Below are 18029 nucleotides of genomic sequence, written 5' to 3'. Positions count from 1 at the left end.
TTTTCTTTCACAATAGTGCCATGGGATCTTTTACCCAAGAATATCAGGGTCAAAAGATCTTCTAAGAAATGCCTTTAGACCGCACTTGGTCCTGCTAGGGTTTTCCCTGAGCATATGTTTCTAATACAAGCTTATTATTACAAGGTGGTGAAGGATTAGCCACTAATTAGTCTTCAGCAGAAGAGGCTCATACTTTAGTCATTTTTGATCAAGCTTTTCAGAGATGTTATTGCACATTTCAGGAGCAGGTGGGACTTGAGCTTGGTCCTCTTGTTCTGGGGTAGGGACACTCCCACTGTGCCACAAGATGGCCCTGCACAGTTTTTTTTCAAATAACCTGTTTTTCTAATCAACCCCTTCATGTAATGTTTTTACACATCTCTGGAGCAAGTGGGACTTGACTCTGAGCCTCCTGATCTGGGGTAGGGACATTACTACTGTGCCACAAGAGTCCTTCCCACATACTTTAGTGACAGGAAATAGTTGACACCAGAATCTATTAGCCTAACAAGGTGTGGAGCTGGCTGAACAGCTCATCACGAAGGGTCTAGGCCTGAAACATCAGCTTTCTTGCTTGGCCTTCTGTGTTAATCCAGCTCCACACCTTGTTACTTCGGATTCTCCATCATCTGCAGTTCCTACTATCTCTATTAGCAATAACAATAGTTAATTACATTAACAGCTATGTTGCCAGGTTATTAGAACTAACAACAGACTGACTAACTAACTAGTCTCAGAGGCTGTCTTCATATAAGTGTTTGGAAGCTTCCTAGTTAACCCTTTCCGTCCATCTGTCTTCTTATACCACAGAAGATACATCCTTTGACAGTACAGTACAATACTGTGTGAGACTTGAATATACAATCCCTTCCTAACTTATAGCCAGGGGAATGGTACCACCGGATCGGGGGAGGACGAAATATTAACACATTAATAACAGTCATCTTTTCCAACAATATGTGGACTTGCAGAGAGAGAGAGAGAGTGTGTGTGTGTGTGTGTGTGTGAGAGAGAGAGAGAGACATTTTCTTGTCCGATTTCAGAGGTCTGTGGATTTTGACATCTCTTTGCTGTGTTCACTTTGATTCCACAGAAAGGCACCCCCCCCCAAAAAAAATCCACCCATCCCTGGGTCTGCGCCTCGGGATTGGGGGTTACAGCTCCTGCAATTTAGCAGCGGGCCTGGGGAAGGACATCGTCAGTTCAAAGAGATAGATGTAGCGGCCAATTAAGCTGGGTGTAATTAACACAAGAGGTGAGTCCTCCACGCATTTGGTACTGAATGTTAGATTTCTTGCATGCAATTAGGTTAATGGAGTGCTCGTCGTTAATCTCAGGGCATTAGTGTCATTGCAAAATTTCAAAAGTAGGGGTTCGGCTACAGGGAACGGTTTAATTTCTATGTTGGTATCAGTAACATGGAAAACGCAGTAAGGGAATCCTCAGAGTGTGAAATGCACTTTCTGCCTGTGCGCGCTTCATTCCCTGATAAGATGCAAGGTCAGTTTTTCTTTTAAGATGACAATAATGCGGGCTTTCAATTCGGCCTGGTAGTAAAGGTTTAATATCTTGGTACTGAGTCAAACAGATACCTCCTCCGTCCTTTCCAGGAAGCTGCGAGGAGTCCTTTAAAGATACAGCTCCAGCATTCCTAAAGATTGGAAATGTAGAATTCCACCAAAATTGTCTCCAACAGCAACAGTGTTTTCCGACATGACCATGCGAGTGGTGTTCAACCATTTGTTTTAAAATAATTCCTGCTGGGCTTTTTTTTTGTCCCACATTGATCTTTCTTTTCACCATTTGTTGTCTTTTGGAAGCAGTTTCCTGGAATTAGCCAGACTAAAACCAAAAGGACCTGACACATTGAGGGCTGTTAGATGTGATTAGACAGAGCTCGTGGGAAAGCTGAAGTAATGTGTGGTTAAACTGTGGAGTTAGAGGAGTTGGAAGCTTAATTCCTGTTCCTAGAAGGGGCTTCCTTAAATTCTCTAGCTATGTTTAATGTTCCTGGGTGATATTCTCATATTTGCCTTATTAGGCCTTTCATGAACAAAATAAACTCTTATTTGATTGAAGGTTACTCGGATTAATGACCCTGAATGGAGTCATGCACTGAATAGCAACTCTGTAGAGCTCAGATTTATTTTAATTAATTTTGTACTTGGTTGGAACTTGCCTTCCCATTACATCACTGTCTATAAAGACTAATTGGGACCTTCTTGCCTATACTTGTATGATTGTTGCTGTGGGAATTTCTGTTTGCTGTGACCATGACTCATTGGAGCGAGGCAAGTGTATTGGCAGGGAGCATTTGCTGCTGCTTTTACTTCATTCGCAGGATGTGGGCATCATTGGCATCGCCAGCAACTTATTGCCCATCCCTACTTGATGGCTTGCTCAGCCGTTTCATTGCTGTGGGCCTGGAGTCGAGTGTAGTCCAGACCAGACAAGGATGTAGAAAATAGAAGCAGCAATAGACCGTTCAGCCCTTCTAGCCTTCTTGGCCATTCATTTGTGATTATGGCTCATCATCCAACCCAGTCCCCTGTTCCCTGCTTTCTCCGCACACTCTTTGATCCCTTTAGCTATAAGAACTGTATCCAACTCCTTGAAAACATTCAGTGTTTTGACCTGAACCACTTTCTGTGGCAGAGGATTCCACAGGCTACCCACTCTCTGGGTGAAGTTATTTCTCCTCATCTTAGGCCTAAATGGCCCACCCTATGTCCCTAAACTGTGACCCCTTGGTCTGGACTCCCCAGTCATCAAGGAGGAGTTAAATATAATTGGTACATCTAATGGATCAAAGGGAATTCGGAGAGAGCAGACAGTTTAGGGAGCTTAAGGTGGAAGAACCCCCAGGGGCCAGTGACCATAGCATGAAAGAATTCACCTGGCAGTGTGAGAGGGAGAAGTTGGATTTGGATGTAACCGCATTGCAATTGAATTACAATAACTACAAAGACACAAGGGATGAGCTGACCAAAATTGATTGAAAGGGGAGATGGGGGAGCAGCAATGGCAGGAGTTTCTGGGGGTAATTCAGGAAACACAGCAGAGTTTCTTCCTTGGGATGAATAACCATATTGAACAGAGGACAAGGCAAGTCAAAGACAGCATAAAAATAAAAGAGAAAGCATCTAATGTGGTGAAGATTAGAGGGAGGCCTTTAAAAACCAGCAGAAGATAACTTTTAAAAAAAAAAAATAAGGGGGGGGACAGAAAATAAAATGAGGGTAGGCTTGCTAGTAATATAAAAGAAGATTGCAAGAGTTTTGTAGATATATCTAAGGTAAGAGAGTGGCACAATTGGATATTAGACACTAGAAAATGAGGCTAGAGAAGTTTGTAGTAAAGAACAAAGATGTGGTGGATGAACTGAATAGGTGCTTTGTGTCAGTTTTCACATGGGAAGAAACCAGCAGTATACCTGAACTTTGAGAGTCAGGGGGCAGAGGGGAGTTTAGTGGCTGTGGTGAAGGAGAAGGTTCTGGGGAAGCTGAAAGGGGATAAATCACCTGGACTGGATGGACTACACTGCAGAGTGCTAAGAAAATAGCTGAGAAGATTGTAGAGGCATTGGTAGTGAACTTTCAAGAACCACTGGAGTCAGGGAGGGGCCCAGAGGACTGGAAAATGTCTAATGTAACACCCATATTTAAGAAGGAAGGGAGGCAGCAGACCTGAAACTGTAGGCTGGTTGGCTTGACTTCAGTCGTTGGTAAGACTCCATTATCAAGAATGATATCGTGGAGGACATGGAAGTGTGTGGTAAAATAGAGCTGAGTCAGTATGGCTTCATCGAGGGCAAGTCAGTTGTCCAGCTGAAAAATCTGTTAAATTCTTTGAGGGGGGTAATGAACAAGTTAGACAAAGGAGAGCCAGTGGATGTGAGAGATAGTAGGAACCGCAGATGCTGGAGAATCTGAAATAGCAAGGTGTAGAGCTGGATGAACACAGGCCAAGTAGCATCAGAAGAGCAGGAAGGCTGATGTTTTGGGCCTAGACCCTTCATCAGAAATTTCAGAACCTCCCTGATGAAGGGCCCGAAACATCAGCTTTTGTGCTCCCGAGATGCTGCTTGGCCTGCTGTGTTCATCCAGCTCCACACTTTATTATCTTGGATTCTCCAACATCTGTAGTTCCCATTATCTCTGCTACTTGGCCTGCTATGTTCATCTGGCTCTACACCGTGTTATGCCGGTGGATGTGATCTGTTTGGATTTCCAGAAGGCTCTTGACAAGGTTCTACATGGGCTGCTGCATAAGGTAAGAGCCCACGGTATTAGAGGCAAGCTGTAGAAATGGATAGAGGATTGGCTGACTGAGAGAATGCAGGGATTTGCAATAAGGGAGTCCTTTTCAGTATAACAGATGGAGGCAAGTGGAGTTTCTCGGGGGTCAGGGTGCAGAGAAGATCAGAATTAATATTTGAGAGGCCTGTTCAAAAGTCTGACAGCGGGGAAGAAGCTGTTCTTGTATCTCTCTGTATTCACATTTTTATATCTTTGCCCAACAGTGGGAGGGAGGTTGCTCTCCCAATACAGTGGGAAGTATAGATGAAGTCAATGGAATGGAGCTTGGATTGGGTTCTGCACTAATGATAGACATGAGTTGGGTTATCAGCCATGATCATATTGAATGTCAGAGCAGGCTTGAAGGGCTGAATGTCCTATTTCTCTGTTTCTGTTGTCCTACTTTCATCTTCCACTGACACTTTGTGCAACCTCCCCCACCTTCTGCATGCATTCTGTCAGTGTGTGTTTGTTGGTCAGGACATCCTGACTTCCCAAAGGTAACCTTATCTTAACAAAAGCAAAATTCTCCAGATTTTGGGCAGCTAAAAGGGTAGCAGAAAATACTGGATTTACTTGGCGGGAAGTCAGCAGCATCAGTGGAGAGAAAAATGGTTAATGTTATAAGTTGATGATCCACCAGAGCTTGGAGAAGTTAGAGAACTGATGTTTTCTCTTCTTGCCCTTGCACCGGATGGAAAAGGTCAAAAATTGCGTGACACCAGGTTATAGTCCAACAGGTTCATTTGAGAATGCAAGTTTTCAGAGCTCGGCTCAGGATAAAAGGGATGATGGAGAAATGCTAAAAGGTGAGTCTAATTGAGTTGCGACTTGTTTTGTTTCTTTTTTGCTAAGCAACTGGTATGGAGAATCCAGAACTGATCGTCAATGATGGTTGTGGAGCTTCTGTGGATATACACTCTCGGGTGAGGAATTGTGGACATCTGTGTGACCCTGCTGTACCTGATCAACTCCGAAGGAAGTTGAAATTCTTCTTCATGAATCCATGTGAAAAATTTCAAGCTCGTGGTCGTAAGCCATGGAAACTGGGAGTGCAGCTCTTAAAAATAGCGATGGTTACTCTCCAGGTAAGGTCTTGTTTTTGTTGTTTTTAAGTATTTGTTTTGCTGCTTGCAAAAGGCTAAGTTGCCAAGCTGATTGGGGGGGAAAAGTCCTTAGGGTTCAGATCGCTGAAAGATATGAAAATTTCTGCACGGGGACAAAATCTTTGATCTTTGCATGTTTTATTTGAAATGGACAGCTTCAAGCTGGTGAGTAACTTTGTGCCCTCAAAGCCTGCCAATCATTGTAGAAGGGACAAATAAGGAGTGTGATGGATTACTCCCCACTTGTCTGGATGGGTGCAGCTCCAACAACACTCAAGAAGCTTGACACTATCCAGGACAAAGCAGCCCACTGATTGGCACCACATCCACAAGCATTCACTCCCCCCACCACCGATACTTAGCAGCAGCACATACAATTTATCAGATATGCTGTCAAGTTCCCTTGGACAGCACCCTCCAGACTCATGGCCTCCACCATCTATAAGTGCTAGAGTAGCATATACATGGGCACTCTAGGACCTACAAGTCCTCTGAATCACAAACCATCCTGACCTGGAACTGTTTCCATTCCTTCAAAGTTGTTAGGTTAGTATTCTGAAACCTTCACCCTAACAGCTGAATTCACAGACATGAATGTGTTGGGACCTCTCTCTGACCAGAAGCTGAATTGGATCAGACAGTAGGTCAAAGGCTTGGTATTCTGTGACTATCTCCTCTCCCATCTCCAGAGCCTGTCCACTATCTATACATCCCCATTCAGGTGACCATTGAGCATCTGACTGGATGAATGCATTCCACTTACTGTAGATTGACCCACAAATACCTTTTAGGGAGGGAATTCTAAGATTCTGACCCAGCGACAGTGAAGGAACGGTGATATATTTCCGAGTCAGGATGGTGAGTGGCTTGGTGGAGAAATTGTCGATGGCGTTACCATATGTCTTTTCGTCTAGGATGGTACCAAGGTTGACTGTTGGAGCTGAACTCATCTGGGTTTCACCACCTTTTCGATGGGAAACTCTGGATGGGGCAGTAAGTACTCAGCAATGTTCACAAGGAAATAGTAAGAACTGCAGATTTTGGAGTCAGAGTCAATACAGTGTGGAGCTGGAGGAACATACCAGGTCAAGGAGCATCAGAGGAGCAGGAAATGCTGCCTGACCTGCTGTCTTCCTCCAGGTCCACACTGTATTGAGCAATGTCCACAATCCTACAATTGTTTTTTTTGGATGTAAGTCTTTTCCAGGTAATGAAGGATATAACTAGAGTTTAATCTCTACAAATGTTCAGGAGCAGAGCGAATATGCACCTCCAAACCCAACAGTCACAGGCCGAAGAACACTTGTGAATTCTAATTAATTCCTGCTAACAGTAAGATGATATACTCAGTCAATGTAACAGATGACCAGGATTAACATTGCTTTCACTGCCCCCTCCACCTGCCTGGCCAACTTTGCCTGAAGTTATGCCAGTTTTCCAGCATTGAATAAGACTCTGATCTGATACATTGTTACTTATTTTTTGATCATGAGCATTTTCTTGACTTGCCAACACTAGGTGTTTAAAAAGGTCAGAGTTTTCCTGATTTATAGAAAACTGAATGACTGAGGGTTTACCTAAAGGGAGAGGGGATATGGGCTAGCTTGTGAATTAAAAATCTGCAAGGCAGGATGAGTGTTTGATTGATTTGCTCATTGTATTGTGTACCAATGAACACTGCATTTTCACCAGGAGTTTTCTCCATCCTGTCATTATAATTCTACAGTTATCAAACTCAATGGTGGTGGCCTTTCTGCCCATTTCATGGCAAGTGGGTGTCTCTGCCTAGGCCGCTGTTCCTTGCCCATCCCTAAATGTCCAGAGGACAATTGAAAGTCTTTCATATTGATGGGCCTGGAGCCAGACTGCAGATTTCCTTCTCTAAAGAACATTGGAATCAGATGGATTTTTCACAACCGTTAACCATCAAATTCCAGAGTTTTAGTGAACTCAAATTTCACCATCTGCCTTGGTGAGATTTGAACCCACATCCCCAGGACATAAACTTAGGGTTCCGGATTACCAGCCCAGTGATATTACCTCTTGGGGGCAGCACAGCAGCTTGCACTGCTGCCTCTCAGCACCAGGGATTTGGGTTCAATTCCACCCTCGGGCGACTCTCTATGTGGAGTTTGCACATTCTCCCCGTGTCTGCTCAGGAGCCCTCCCACAGTCCAAAGATGTGCAGGTTAGGTGGATTGGCCATGCCAAATTGCCCGTAGTGCCACAGGATGTGCAGGGAAAGTGGACTTCCCATCCTGCCTTGCAGATTTTTAATTCACAAGCTAGCCCATATCCCCTCTCCCTTTAGGTAAACCCTCAGTCATTCAGTTTTCTACATAGGCTGCTGCATAAGGTAAGATTCAGAAGAAGGGTGGAGCGTGTGGTCTAGGTGAGATGCTGTTTGGACAGTGTGGACTCAAGGGGCTGAATGGCCTGCTTCCACACTGTAGGGTTTCTATTATTCTACATCACTGGATCGCCCCATACTCTCTCTGGGAAAGCTCCCAGAAACAAAAGGTCATCTCAAAGTCAGTCAGTGTGAGCAGTGAATTGTGTTGAAGGTTCTGCCTGTTGTGTTTCACCAGAAATGCTAACCATGGTGTTGAACAGTTCAATAATGTAGCTTAAAAACAGCCCACAGCTACAAGCATTGATATGGGATAGAGAATTTATTTTCAGGGAAATGTTTCATCTTTGAGCTTGGTGGTAATGCAATTGCTATCTTAATTTCTTCTTTGCAGTTGGTTCTGTTTGGACTGAGCAATCAAATGGTAGTACTCTTCAAGGAGGAGAACACCATAGCTTTTAAACATCTCTTTATTAAAAACTACGCAGATGCAAATGATAATGACAATAATGACATTGCAATCTACACACAGAGCGAAGTCTATGAATATCTTTCATTTATATTCAGTCAGGTAAGTGAATCATTGCAGTCAATTGAATGTTTGTTTGCTCCATTTCCTGGTGAATGTGGTGTGAGGTTTTAATACTTAAGAATAAATGAGATATATATGACAATATGATCAGTTTGCATTTCAAGATGATGGGTTCTTTTCATGGGATGTTATTTCTAAAAGACCTTCCTGGGAAAAGGCAAGTTATCAAATATGCCAGAAGTATCCCTTTTCAAACCCACCCAGACTGACTTATTGGGTTGATTAACAGAAGCGAGGGTTCAAGAGGGAGGTGTACCCTATTGGAAAAAGCATTGTAGCTTTCAATCGAGCATTAGTCTAAGTGGGATGAATGGTATCCCCATCTCTCTAAGACTGAATTCAGTTCTAGCCTCCTTGCGAGACAGAAGATCTTATATTTCAAAGAGTGCAGAAAAGATTGATAAGGATGTTGCTAGGTTAGAGGGTTTAAGTGATAGGGAGAGACTGAACAAACTGGGAATATTTTTTTCCTGGAGTGTCAGACATTGAGGGGTGAAATTAGAGATTTATAAAGCCATGAGTACAAAATGATCAGAGGTATAGATAGATAGAGTGGACTGCATGAGACTTTTTCCTAGGGTGGAGGTAGCTATCGCGAGGGGCCATAGTTTTAAAGTGAGTGGAGGTAGATACAAGGGAGATGTCACAGGTAGGCTCTTTACTCGGAGTGGTAGGAGCACTCGTTTTGCAATCCAACCCCACCACCAAAGGAATTCTTCCCTCCACCCTTGTCTCCTTTCTGGAGGGACCACTCTCTCCGGGACTCCCTTGTCCGCTCTACACTCCCCTCTAGCCCAACCACACCCGGCACTTTTCCTTGCAACCGCAAGAAGTGCTACACCTGCCCCTACACCACCTCCCTCACCCCCATCCCAGGCCCCAAGAAGACTTTCCACATCACGCAGATGTTCGCCTGCTGATGTGATGTAATGTATCCGCTATTCCCATTGTGGCCTCCTCTACATTGGGGAAACCAAGCAGAGGCTTGCGGATCGCTTTGCAGAACACCTACGCCTGGTTTGCTATAAACAACCACACTTTCCAGTCGCGAACCATTTCAACTCCCTCTCCCATTCCTCAGACGACATGTCCATCCTGGGCCTCCTGCAGTGCCACAATGATGCCACCCGAAGGTTGCAGGAACAGCAACTCATATTCCGCTTGGGAACCCTGGAGCCCCATGGTATCAATGTGGACTTCACCAGCTTTGAAATCTCGCCCCCCCCCCCGCATCCCAAAACCAGCCCAGCTCATCCCCACCTCCCTCACCTGTCCTTCCTTCCACCTATCCCCTCCTCCCACCTCAAGCCCCACCCCCATTTCCTACCTACTGACCTATCTCCTCTCTACCTCCTCACCTTTATTGGCTCCATCCCCACCTCTTTGACCTGTCTGTCTCCTCTCCACCTATCTTCTCTATCCATCCTCTATCTGCCTCCCCCTCTCTCCCTATTTATTTCAGAACCTCCTTCCCCTCCCCCATTTCTGATGAAGGGTCTAGACCTGAAATGTCAGCTTTCCTGCTCCTATGATGCTGCTTGGCCTGCTGCGTTCATCCAGCTCTAAACCTTGTTATCACAGATTCTCCAGCATCTGCAGTTCCTTCTGTGTCTGCACTGTGCTGTGCTGCTCTATCAGGGACATTAATAGGGTAAACAACCAATTTCTTTTCTCCCCCAAAACTAGAGGGCATCGGTTTAATGTGAGAGGGGAAAAGTATAAAAGGAACTTGAGGAGCAGCTTTCTTCACGGAGGGTGGTACGTGTATGGAATAAGCTGCCAGAGTAAGTGATGAGGCTGGTAAACCTACAACATTTAAAAAGACATCTAGTTGGGTCCATGAATAGGAAGGGTTTAGAAGGATATGAGCCAAATGCTGGCAAATGGGTCTGAATTAATTTGCCGTGGACGAGTTGGACTGAAAAGTCTGTCTCTGCTGTGCACCTGACTCTGCGACTTGAGCATCTAAGCTTGTAGCTTGACGCAGTGAGAGAGTGCCGCACTGCCAGAGATGTGATCTTCAAATGAGTTGCCACCGTGGCATTTTTTTTGAGATGTGCAAAGTAATTCTCTTGGCTCTTGGCTAATATTTACCCCTCTGCAAACATCACTAGCAACAATGATTTGACCATTGAATTCCTTGCTTTTTGTGAGAACTTGTGTGCAATTTGTGAGCCATCTTTCCCTTGATGATAACGCAATTCCATTGCGTTTTCAGCCCTTGGCAAACTCTGAGCCTGTTCAAGGAATTACAAAAAAAAATTCTGTTATCTATCTTGCTGCTCTCTGATTTGTGTGACCAGCTGCCCTTCATAGTCTGTGACAAATCTGTATTTCTATTTATAGGACTGTTTTTGTTCAGAAAAAAGATACATTTGCATTCTAATAGTTTCGTCTTAGAAGTTTAAAATTCCCTTTACAGTTATTTCGACCTCCCTAATTCATTGCATTTTCCTGATGTATAATAAATGAGTGGAACATTAGCCTTTGCTAACTTCACCTCGTAACAATAGCTGCTACAATTCTGAGTGATCTAGAATAGCAATTTTTGTGCCTCTTAACATTTGCAACTAGTATCAAGATGCTGAGTATTTTTTCAAGTCATAATCTTGCATGATAGCAGCGCAGTTGTCTTCTGAATTATGATTTTTCAGGATGACCCATATTTCTGGGTAGTAATCCCTCTCCCACAGGAGACCAATCAAAAGAATACTTCTTGAAATTATTTCTGTCATCATGATTTTCTGAGATGGTCCCAAAAAGGGAGTGGATGTTGCTCGAAAGCCCAATTCCTGATTGCTCTGGGGAAGGTGGCGATGAGCTGCCTGACACAGTCCCTGATTGATTTATTATCACCTGTACCGAAATACAGGAAACAGCTTTTTGTGAGTGGTACAGAAAATCACAACAAGCAAAGGATATACAGATCAAAAAGACTTGGAGACATTCAGGTTACATTGCAGGTTATATTATTTGAGGCGAAGAGTCCATTTAACAGTTTGATAATGACCGGAAACAAGCTGTACCTGAACATGCTGCTGCGTGTGCTCAGGCTTCTGTATCTTCTGCCTGATGGAAGAAGTTGTAGGAGATCATTACCGGGGTGTGATGGGCCTTTGATGTTGTCCCCCTCTGCGGCAGTGAGCTGTGTAAATGGATGGAAGGTTGGCTTCTGTGATGGTCTGGGATGTGCACACCACCCTCTAGTTTCTTATGGTCCTGGGCAGAGCAGTTGCCGTACCAGGGCCGTTATGCACCCGGACAGTAGACTTTCTATGGTGTTTCTGTAGAAGTTGGTGAGGGGCCTTATAGACATGCAAAATTTCCTGAGCTTCCTCAGGAAGAAGAGGCATTGTTGTCCCTTCTTGACTGTCACATCCTACATGGGAAATCCAGGACAGGTTGTCGGTTATTGTCACTCTGAAAAAGTTGATGCTCTTCACCCTTTCAACCGCCGTTCCACTGATGTAGATGGTGGGGGGGGGGGGGGGGGGGGGGTGGTGTTCTCCTCCTTTATTTCTGAAGTCAATGATCAGTTCTTTAGTTTTGCTGATGTTGAAAGGCAGATTGTTTTCATAGCACCACATTACCAAGCCCTCTATCTCCCTTTAGTAGTTTTACTTGTCGTTGTTAGATATCTGTCCCACTACGGTGGTGTCGTCAGCGAACTTGTAGATGGCATTAGTTTGGAATTCGTTCAGGGAGTACACTGGGGGCAGAGGATGTATCCTAGGGGGCCTTCAGTGTTGCGGGTTGTTGTAGAGGGGGTGCAGGTACCTGTTCTCACTGATCGCGGTGTGGGGGTCAGGAAGCTGAGGATCAGTTGCAGAGGGCGGAGCTGAGACCAAGGTCACGGAATTTTGAGATCAGATGGAGGGGATAAAGGTGTTGAAGGTGGAGCTGCAGTCAACGAGCAGGATTCTGACATAGGTATCTTTTTCCAGATATTCGGGGGTGGGGGGGGATGAGTGCAGGGGTCAGAATACGGCTTCCTCTGTGGACCTGTTATGTCGGTAGGCAAATTGCAGGGGATTGAGGCAGGCTGGGACACTGGCGTTGACGTGGGCCATGACCAGCTTCCGGAAGCACTTCATGGTTACTGAGGTCAGAGCCACTGGGCAGTAGCCATTAAGGCACGGTGCGTGAGCTTTCTTAGGGTCAGGGATGATGATCTTCTTGAAGCAAGTGGGGACTTTGGCTTTTAGGAGGGAGATGCCAGTGAATGCCTCCGCCAGTTGGTTGACACAGGATCCGAGTGCTCGGACGGGGCTAGCATCTGGTTTCCTTGGGTTGACTCCCAGGAAAACTGGTCTGACTTCTGAAGCAGTGAGAGAAGGAACAGGTGCATCTGGGGTTTTCAGGGTGGGCTTTGTGAGATTCTGCTCAAACCAAACATAGAAAGCATTGAGTATGGCAGGGAGGGATGGATGTGTTGTTGTCCGCTATCTTGCTTATTTTCATTTTGTATCCCATGATGTTTAGGCCTTTACCTTAGGCAGCGGGAGCCTGCTTGTTTGGTAGGTGTGGGCCTTTAATGTGGCCACATACCACCACTTCGCCTCCCTTATGGCTTTACGGAGGTCAGAGCTGGGTTTTGTCATTTGTTCTGGGCCGTTTGACCTGAATGCTGCCCATCTGATCCTCAGTAGGGAGTGGATTTCCTGGGTCTTCCAAGGTTATGGTTGGGGAACTCTCAGATTGACTTCTTTGGTACGCAGTCCTCCACACATTCAGTCCTTGGTTTGTAGGAACACCCACAGTGCTGTTTAGTAAGGAGTCCCAGGATTTTACTCAGAATATTTACTTCTAATCTGATGTGGAAAATAGAGGGAATGAAACATTAGATTCAGAGAGTGGAAGGGGAAAGCAAAGGGAAAAGTTTTTTTTTGTTGAAATAAAAATCCAACAATCCAGCTTTTCCACACTTTTAAAAAAAAATTCAGAGCTTGTTTGTGAGTATTAACAATTTTAAAGAGCACTTTGACTGAAATAGATAATCCCTAAGATTCTGAGGAGAGGTTAGTATTAGAATCATGGAGTTCCTACAATGTGGAAAGAGGCCTTTCAGCCCATTGAGTCTGCACTGACCCTCCAAAAAGCATTCTACCCTACCCCTATAACTCTGCTTTTCCCATGAATAATCCACCAAGCCTGGACTCTGCGGGGTAATTTTAGCATCTTTGGAATGTGGGAGGAAACTGGAGCACCCGGTGGAAACCCATGGTAACGTCAGGTGTACAGGTAACAGTCCCCCGAGGGTGGAATCAAACCTGAGTCCCTGGTGCTGTGATGCAGCAGTGTTAACCACTGAGCCACCGTGCTGGAAGCTCCTGATGGAGCAGTGTAACTTTTCATGTCTGCCTACTTGCGTCAGAAGATGCTGTCCAATTTGTATGTGGACAGAGAGTGCTGATGACTCACATATAACTTTTGACAGCCCAAAGTTTTATTTTCTATAATAGAGACTGCTGTAATAGACCAAAATGATTAGATTAGGTTAGATTCCCTACAGTGTGGACACAGGCCCTTCGGCCCAACAAGTCCGCACCGCCCCTTGGAGCATGCCACCCAGACCCATCCCCATATAACCCACACACCCCTGAACACCACGGGCAATTGTGTATGGAAACCGGAGCACCCGGAGGAAACCCACGCAGACACTGGGAGAATGTGCAAACTCCACACAGACAGTCGCCCGAGGCTGGAATTGAACCCGGGTCCCTGGCGCTGTGAGGCTGCAGTGCGAACCACTGAGCCACCGTGCCACCATAAAAATATTGATACTTCAATGGACAAAAGATCGGGGTTTTAAAAAGTGGTCAAAGTGATGAGGTAAATCTTCAGCTGGTAGACATAAAAACAGAAACCAGCTCACAATCTTAACTGAGACTTTCCAGATGCTTATTCTTGAACTTTTGAGAGAATGTTAACATTCTTTTCTAAATCTTCTGGCACAATCTTTCCCAGTTCTAGTGGTCTAATTTTGTTCACTTCCAATACCCTGAAGATTTTATCTCCAAAACTTCCCTGCCTTGAAAGTTTCACAAACTAGAAACTTACTGTTAGGAGTTTATTCTGATGAACTGTACTGAAACAAAAAAAACTGTTTAACTATTAGTTTTGTTCTGACTTAGTTCAGAAATAGAGGTTAATTCTTAGTTTTCTTTCTGAACTGAGTCAAACAAAACTAATATCTTTTGTTCTGTTATGCATCTGGATCTCTCTGCGCATCAGTTTTCTCCAGGGCTTTTCCATTTACCGTATAGTTTGCATTTGAATTGGATCTTCCAAAATGCATCACCTCGCATTTGCCTGGATTGAATGCCATCTGCCGTTTCTCTGCCCAACTTTCCAATCTGTCTATATTCTGCTGCACTCTCCAACAGTCCCCTTCACTACCTGCTACTCCACCAATCTTCGTGTCATCTGCAAACTTTCTAATCAGACCATCTATACCTTCCTCCAGATCATTTATGTACATCACAAACAACAGTGGTCCCAGCACGGATCCCTGTGGAGCACCACTGGTCTCAAATCTCCATTTTGAGAAACTCCCTTTCACTACAACTGTCTCCTGTTGCCTAGCCAGTCTTTTTATCCATCTAGCTAGCACACCCTGGACCCCATGTGACTTCACTTTCTCCATCAGCCTACCGTGGGGAACCTTTTCAAACACCTTACTGAAGTCCATGTATATGACATCTACAGCCCTTCCCTCATCTATCAACTTTGTCATTTCCTCAAAGAGTTCTATCAAGTTGGTAAGACATGACCTTCCCTGCACAAAACCATGCTGCCTATCACTAATAAGCCCACTTTCTTCCAAATGTAAATAAACCCTATCCTGCAGTATCTTCTCCAGCAGCTTCCCAGCAATTACCTGGATTATCTTTGCTACCCTTCTTAAACAAGGGGACAACATTACCAATTCTCCAGTCCTCCGGGATCTCACCCATGCTGAAGGATGCTGCAAAGATATCTGTTAAGGCCCCAGCTATTTCCTCTCTTGCCTCCCTCAGTAACCTGGGATAGATCCCATCCAGATCTGGGGACTTGTCCACCCTAATGCCTTTTAGAATACCCAACACTTCCTCCCCTAACCCCACCCTCCCTTATGCCAACTTGACCTAGAGTAATCAAACATCTATCCCTAACCTCAACATCCGTCATGTCCCTCTCCTTGGTGAATACCAATGCAAAATACTCATTAAGAATCTCAATCAATTTCTCTGACTCCTCGCATAATTTCCCTCCTTTGTCCTCGAGTGGGCCAACACTTTCTCTAGTTACCCTCTTGCTCCTTATGTACAAATAAAAGGCTTTAGGATTTTTCTTAACTAGAGATTAGGTACCGTAGTGGACTGGGTTGGAAGGGCTGCTATTCTGAGCATTTTATTTATTTATTTTTCTAATTAAATTTTCCCCTAAGAATTTGTACTTGCAATCTGTACGCAGGTACCTTTAGTACCTAAGATGGTGCCATAAGTGGTGACTTGTCAATTTTTAACTCTACTCATTTGAGTGTGTGTGACAATGAAGCTAATTATAATTCTGAGTCAGGATGGTGAGTTGTTGACATGGTAAACTCAACTGCCTTTTTATTGAATTAGCTTTATTTTGATTGTAAACCCATAATTGTGTCTTCTAAGAAATCTGGTTGTTAGATCTTTTGTTTAAAACCTGATATAGGGAAGGTATTTAATTGGTTAGTTTAGTATTTGGAAAAAGTATTTTTGTTTTATGTTGTGACCTTTAGAGCTATGGAACTAGGCCAACAGTGTATTGCTCTAGCCTCGGCTGTTGTACAAGCCATGCCTCACTTGGGAGGGTGTGCCAGCATTGAGTCCTGCTGTCTCAGGAGCTACCACAAATATGAAAAGAAATGTGTACCACGTTTTCATCAATAACAATGAAAAACAACTATATAATCTAACCAAACTAATTTTTCTTACCGAGTGGCAGGAAAAGGAAAATGAATTGCTAATTTATGAATATGCACCTTAAACTTTACCCATTTTAACTTGTCTGACTCTCCGGACATGTCACAAATATTATCAGTGGAGGGAAAAAAAGTGAAGGAAACAGTGTTTCTGTGCCTCCAGCCCAAATTGCGAAATCTGGATGAGTTGGTTTCACTACCTTTTCAATTCTATAAGGGAGAGCCAGTGAACATACTATTCTAAGATTTTCAGAAATCTTCTGAGACTTCCACAGGAAGCTGATTAGAAAAATTACCTTCTATTCCATGAGCTTTTATACACTACCATGGATTAATGATTGTTTTCTGGCTGTTAGTCAGAGTGAGAATAAATGGATCATTCTGGCATTGAATGGCAGTGTCTAGTGGGGTACCACAAGGATCAATACTTGATCTTCAGCAGTTCACAGTCTGTCTCAATGATTTGGAATTGGGACCAAATATAATACAAAGCTAAGTGAGAATGTGTGATGTGAGGAAGATATAAAGCAGCTGTAGGAGCATTTGGATGAGTTTAGTGATTGGGTAGGAACATGGCAGATGGAATATAATGTGGAAAATGTGAGCTATCCACTTTGATAGGAAAAACAGATGTGCAGAATATTCCAATGGTGAGAGGTTGGGACATATAGATTTACAAGGCAATGTAGTGCCTATTCGATAATTCACTAAAGGCAGACGTTCAGCAAGCCAGTAGGAAAGTTAATGGAATGTTAGACTTTCATGGCAAGGGGTTTTGAGCACAGGAGTGGTCAAGTCTTGCTTCACTTGTTTTTGAGCTTGGTTAGACCAAACCTGGAGTACTGTTTGCAGGTTTGGTCTCCTTATCTCAGGAAAGATACAATAGGAGAAGTGCAGTGAGTTCATCAGGCTTGTTCCCACAATGACAAGACTGTCCTGTGGAGAGATATCAGACAAACTGGGCCTGTATTCTCTAGAGTTTCAACAGAATGAGAGGTCATCTCATTGAAACTCAAAAAATACTTAGAAGGATAGTCAGGGTAGGTGCTGGCAAGATGCTTTCCCCTGGTTGAGTCTATAACCAAGGTCTGCCGTTTAAAATAAAGGGATGCCTCTAAATCTGAGCTGACGAATTGTTTAACTCTTTGGAATTCTACACCAGAGGTTTGTGGAGTGCCTTTTGAGTGTGTTTATGGTAGAGATTGACAAGTTTCTGATTACCATCAGTGGACTGGATTATATGGATGGAGTGATTAAAGGCATTTGAAGAGTCTGATCGCTCTGATTGCATTGAATGGTGGAGCAGATTTGATGGGCTGAATGGCCTACACCTGTTCCTATGTTCTTTGCCACATTGTCTGCTCATCAATGATCAGTCTTTAGTTTGGTTGATTGTTTGGACCTGGGGTCTGTCTTTTGTCCTTCGGATTTTAGAATGATTAGTCACTTTTCTGTGATAACGGGAACTGCAGATGCTGGAGAATTCCAAGATAAAATGTGAGGCTGGATGAACACAGCAGGCCCAGCAGCATCTCAGGAGCACAAAAGCTGACGTTTCGGGCCTAGACCCTTCATCAGACACTTTTCTGTGTAGTTTTCCAGCTTCGCTGACTGAATTGGAGAGAATAACTTTTAAAGAGAAGGGGGAAAGGGTGATTTTGATGCATCCAACTTCTGCTGTTGACCTTTCTTTTCTGTTTGTTTGCATTTCCCTCAAAGGATCTGTGTTAAACTGCAGCCAGAC

The 18029-nt window shown here is 44.1% G+C and overlaps 1 protein-coding gene across 1 annotated transcript in view; it reads left to right on the top strand.

Annotated features, from left to right (window-relative positions):
* Positions 1–1149: 1149 nt before the first annotated feature.
* LOC125456374 (mucolipin-3-like) overlaps positions 1150–18029 on the top strand; it is a 50034-nt gene continuing 33154 nt past the window's right edge. The window contains exons 1-3 of the mRNA XM_059648268.1: positions 1150–1255; positions 5154–5386; positions 8149–8325. Coding sequence (XP_059504251.1) covers positions 5162–5386; positions 8149–8325 — 402 coding nt within the window. The 5' untranslated portion in view covers positions 1150–1255; positions 5154–5161. The remainder of the gene's footprint in view (positions 1256–5153; positions 5387–8148; positions 8326–18029) is intronic.

The sequence above is a fragment of the Stegostoma tigrinum genome, chromosome 8 (genome assembly GCF_030684315.1).
Source record: "Stegostoma tigrinum isolate sSteTig4 chromosome 8, sSteTig4.hap1, whole genome shotgun sequence".
Lineage (NCBI taxonomy): Eukaryota > Metazoa > Chordata > Chondrichthyes > Orectolobiformes > Stegostomatidae > Stegostoma > Stegostoma tigrinum.
This window is presented reverse-complemented; position numbering and strand designations above follow the sequence as displayed.